The 2,584-nt window shown below is 41.4% G+C and overlaps 1 protein-coding gene across 1 annotated transcript; it reads right to left on the reverse strand.

Annotated features, from left to right (window-relative positions):
* Positions 1-548: 548 nt before the first annotated feature.
* LOC127666045 (resistin-like alpha) lies at positions 549-2,317 on the reverse strand. The gene is made up of 4 exons (XM_052158750.1): positions 2,202-2,317; positions 1,872-2,023; positions 1,324-1,404; positions 549-786 (listed from the first exon to the last, which is right to left on the reverse strand). Exons 1-4 carry the CDS (start codon positions 2,255-2,257, stop codon positions 659-661), a joined length of 417 nt encoding a protein of 138 aa, XP_052014710.1. The 5' UTR covers positions 2,258-2,317; the 3' UTR covers positions 549-658.
* Between the last annotated feature and the right edge of the window lie 267 nt (positions 2,318-2,584).

A 2,584-nucleotide genomic window follows, 5' to 3' on the forward strand; every position in this document is an offset into this window, starting at 1 on the left:
GAGGATGATCTTATCAGGCATCAATGGGAGAAGCGGCCCTTGGTCCTGAGAAGGCTCAATGCCCCAGTATAGGGAAATACCCGGGTGGGGAGGTGGGAGTAGGTGGGTGGTTGGGGGAACACCCTACTAGAAGCAGTGGGAGGGCAGATGATCCCAGGGAGTTTCTGGGTCAGGAGGTGGGGGAGATACTGGGAAAAGGAATAACATTTGAAATGTAAATAAAGAACATATCCAATAAATAAATAAATAAATAAATAAACAAATAAATAAATAAACAAATCTTTAAAAAATTTTAAAAAGTATAGCAGTTTCTTTAGTAGATTTCATGTCAAACAATATATACAATACCTTCTGTTTGTGAGGAATAGAAGTGAAGGGTCAGCCTGTTTTACCATTCTCCCTAACCACACATCTCACATGCCTTACTATGATGTAAGTTGTTACACTGAAAATGTTTTTTGGCAAGAAATATCTCAAGTACGGGTCATAACATTGAAGACATAAACACAGACACATGCAAGTTTGTCTTTATTTTTCAAGAAGCAGTGTTAATGGGCAATTATAAACACATCAAAGGCACATGAGCCAGATTTCCTAGCTGAAATTACAGTTTTGTAAGATTTATCATATCAAAGCCGGGTTCTCCACCTCTTCATTCTTAGGACAATTTACAGCAGCGGGCTGTGGCCCAGTCAATGAATAAGCACAGGCAGTTGCAAGTATCTTCATTCTGGATCTCCCAAGATCCACAGGCATAGCCACAAGCACATCCAGTAGCAGTCATCCCTGCATAGTTATGTGAGGCACAGATGTCAGAGTCCTTGGATTATAAAGTATGGAAGGTCTTTAAATGTTCTTTCTTCTTAAAAAGCACATGAGTTGATCTATTTTGCAGAACATAAAGCTATACAAACTTCAGAGTTCTCTTCAAGCAAATCAAATGCAAAAGTTACTTAAACTGAAGTATTTGGAAGGTGGAGTTTCACTGTCTTACATTAACAGCAAATTCACCCCTGTTCTGCCTCCACCTACCCACAATATAAGGAAAAAGATTAGGAAGGAAATGAAGGTCATATCCATTACCAGACACTTGAGGGACAGGAAGGACTGGCATTAAGGAAGAAGCGACATGAACGGCAGAAACAAAAAGTCCCTCAGTAGCACCCTTGGGGAATTGAAAATCAGGAAGGGGTGTCTGCACACCTGGAATTATAGTTCAGCTCCATGGCAGTACAAACTCAAGGAAGAAGGTGGAATTAGGAGACTGATGGAGGAGGACACGGGGACACCATAGTCACAAATTCTCCTTGAGGAATTACTCACCAGCAGGGCAGGAGGCCCATCTGTTCATAGTCTTAACACTAGTGCAAGAGAGAGTCTTCGGTACAGTGGAGGGGTAGTTATCTGAGTAAGAGAGAAAATGTGATATTACTCATGATATGTCTCACAATTCCCTTGTAAGTCCTCTTCTATCTTAGGGACGTCACTGGTTCCATAAGTAGTCCTTTTGTTAGATTTTTAAGATGCAGCTTCTTCATTTCTGAAGAAAAAGTAATAGTTGTACTTAACTCATAATGTGGCTGTGAAAATTAAATGAACTAACAAAAAGCTTAATATCCCTGCCTTAAGATGTGTTCATAAATTATAGGCTCTATCCTTTTTCTTTGTCCTCATCAACAACATTGAGTTCTTATCCTAGAGTTCAAAACGGTAGGGTGCTGAAGGCAGGCCTGGTCAGGAAGGCAGGGGTGAAGAGGACTAGGGCTTAGACCAGGATACAAGGGATTTTAGGTCTTATGTACAGTCAGCATCAGCAAGTATTAAGCTACGAGTTGTCCTATTCATTCATACCTCCTCCTATTCATTCATACCTCGATTGGCAAGAAGTTCCTTGACCTTTTTCTCCACGATAATCTCTATGGTCCCATCAGTATTCACTGGTACCATCAGCTGGAGAAGGGAGATGCAGATGAGAAGGGAACAAGTGGTAGTCTTCATCCTGTTGAAAGTTGGCGTCCTGGGGCTAGAGGGAAAGGGCAGTGAAGATGAGATCACTGAGCTCTGGAGTAGCTGTAAGGGAAAGGACATATTCTGGAGAGAGCAGGGAGAGAGCAACAGAAGTAACTGTACTATAACTCTTATACATGTCATAAGAACACCTCAGAGAAGAAGAGAAGATCCCACAGAGCTGACTGACTCACCAGAATCTCAGGAAAGGGTCCAAGACCTGGCCAGATGAGATGCTTTTATACACCATGGCATTGCCGACCCAGGTACCCTTAATATATACAAACACAACCCGATGGAGTAAGCACTTTTAGTACATTCTGACCACCCACATGTATTGCTTAGCAATTTCTTGTGAATTATGGTACTAAGTCAAAATAGAAGAGGTGTGGTTCAAGAGACTTGAGGAAGTAAACCCCCTTCATCTGTCTGAAAAAGCTCTAGCTTAGAAGATTCACATCCCCTACTCTAACCAGCTGAACTGTCAAGTAGTGCCCATTGGCCACATGAAGGTACATGGAAAGTTTTACAGAGAACTTTATAGATACAGCATCAAAGAATTGCAATATAATCTGGT

Source organism: Apodemus sylvaticus, chromosome 15, assembly GCF_947179515.1.
Source record: "Apodemus sylvaticus chromosome 15, mApoSyl1.1, whole genome shotgun sequence".
Taxonomy (NCBI): Eukaryota; Metazoa; Chordata; class Mammalia; order Rodentia; family Muridae; genus Apodemus; species Apodemus sylvaticus.